Source organism: Tupaia chinensis, unplaced genomic scaffold (assembly GCF_000334495.1).
Source record: "Tupaia chinensis unplaced genomic scaffold, TupChi_1.0 Scaffold000078_1, whole genome shotgun sequence".
Taxonomy (NCBI): Eukaryota; Metazoa; Chordata; class Mammalia; order Scandentia; family Tupaiidae; genus Tupaia; species Tupaia belangeri.
In genome coordinates this window covers 2,505,763-2,507,717 of record NW_006159539.1, presented here as the reverse complement: position 1 = coordinate 2,507,717, position 1,955 = coordinate 2,505,763, and the positions used below count along the sequence as shown (strand labels likewise).

The window sequence follows — 1,955 nt, the reverse complement described above, 5'->3', positions numbered from 1 at the left end:
GGCGGGAGAGCGCCAGAGAGGCAGCGCGCGGCGCGCAGGGACTGGGGGCTGCCGGTGCCGCACGGGGAAGATGTAAGCGCGTGGGGTCTCGCTGGCCTCCGAGCACCATGCAGAAAGGGATCCGGCTTAACGATGGCCACGTCGCGTCCCTGGGACTGCTGGCGCGCAAGGACGGCACGCGCAAAGGCTACCTGAGCAAGCGGAGTTCGGACAACACAAAATGGCAAACCAAGTGGTTCGCGCTGCTGCAGAACCTGCTCTTCTACTTCGAGAACGACTCGAGCTCGAGGCCCTCGGGGCTCTACCTACTGGAGGGCTGCGTCTGCGACCGCGCGCCCTCCCCCAAGCCGGCGCTCTCGGCCAGGGAGCCACTGGAGAAACAGGTGAGGCGAGCACCGCGTCCTGACCTCCCCGCGCCCTGGCCATGGCCTCTAGGATCAGGGCCTCGGCTGGTTGATGGCGCCTGAACTTTGAGCCCTCTTCTCTGGTCACACCGGGCACTGTTGGGGCCCCCAGAGGGAGAAGGTCGAGCCCGGCCCAGGCGGGTGAGCCTGCAGCGGGCAGAGGGGGCAGGGACTGCAGGCGGGAGTAGGTGTGGGCTGCGGTGCCCTTGGCCCAGCGAGCCCCAGAGGAGGCAGGGACAGAGGGGCTGAGCGCAGGGACGTGGAGGGAGAGGGGATCGGAAAGCCCAAGCACGGTCCATGGCTCTGGACACATGTCCAGCCAAAAATGGTGCTCTCGTCCCCACCCCCACCCCCACCCTGAGCTCGGATAGCGTGGATCGTCTGCTCCAGACCGGAGAGGTGTAATTCCCCACGCTCAGGCAGAGGAAGGGGAGACGCGGGCGTCCAAGTGCCACGGCCCCCCGCCTGGCCGCAGCTGGGGACGCAGAGCAGCAGCCTGCACTAGAGCGGAGTTGGATGGAGGGCTGTGGGGCCACCAGAGTCGGTTCGGTGCCAGCGATCTCAGAGGATGGACTCCCGGCAGGCCTCTAGCCGGAACCACAAGCCTAGAGGTTGGAAGGACCGCTCAGACGCGCAGGTGCTAGGGCCCGGGCTGATGCGGAGGAGCGGGACAAGTGGGCCCTTCCCTCCTCCCCCGCCCCCTGCGCTGCCCGCCACCGCAGTCGCAGTCGCAGTCGCTGGCGGAAGCGCTCAGCTTGGAGACTAAAGGCCAGGCCTGGAGGTGCGCCTCTGGCTTGGAGGGAGGAGCACCTGCCCAGCGGGAACAAAGACAGTGAGAGACAGAGCACTCTTTAAGCTTGATGAACTCTCCAAAGGGAGGGAAAGTAAACCGTAGTGGATCTTCACATGCCACGGCTGGGAAAGACTTCACATCCATGCAGGCCAACCAGCTGGCTGCTGCCCAGAGGGGCCCGTGAGGCTCAGAGGGAAACTCACTTGCCCAGTGCCATACCAGGAGCTGAGGCCACCCCAAGGTTCTGAGAACGCATCAGAGATTTCAAAAGCCATTGCTGCAGGCAGACCAGTGGCAAGTGAACTGGCTGAAATCTGAGCCTCCTCTGAAGCCTTCCCACAGAGACCCGAGCTCGGGAGCTCCAGCACTGAGCCCATGGGTTCTGGGAGGGGATTTCTGGGGGCTGCGAAGTGTGGACAGAAATGTTCAAGGGTGAGTCTCTAGGGACAAACTCTGTGGCAGGCAGGGGCTCCCAGATGGCAAAGCACAGCAAAGAACAGGCACCTCCTTAAGTTTAAAGTCAAAACAGAGTCGAGGATTCACCTGGGAGAGCCAGACCCAGGCCAGCACAAGCTCTGCGCTCAGCCCTTAGGCACTTGTCCCTCTCCACCAGTGTCCACCTGTACCTGCCAGTGGCCTGTAGCCCCAGCCAGGAAACCCCACCACACGCCCCGCCACATCCCTCATGGGCGGCTCAGCTCCTGGGCAGGCAGGACAGGCGGGGGGGGGGGAGGAGGGGAAGCCCCACCAGGGGGGGT

At 64.6% G+C, this 1,955-nt stretch overlaps 1 protein-coding gene across 1 annotated transcript in view; it reads left to right on the top strand.

Moving 5' to 3' along the window:
• The first annotated feature begins 7 nt into the window (after positions 1-7).
• RASGRF1 (Ras protein specific guanine nucleotide releasing factor 1) overlaps positions 8-1,955 on the top strand; it is an 80,589-nt gene continuing 78,641 nt past the window's right edge. Inside the window, exon 1 of the mRNA XM_006142621.1 lies at positions 8-383. Coding sequence (XP_006142683.1) covers positions 108-383 — 276 coding nt within the window. The 5' untranslated portion in view covers positions 8-107. The remainder of the gene's footprint in view (positions 384-1,955) is intronic.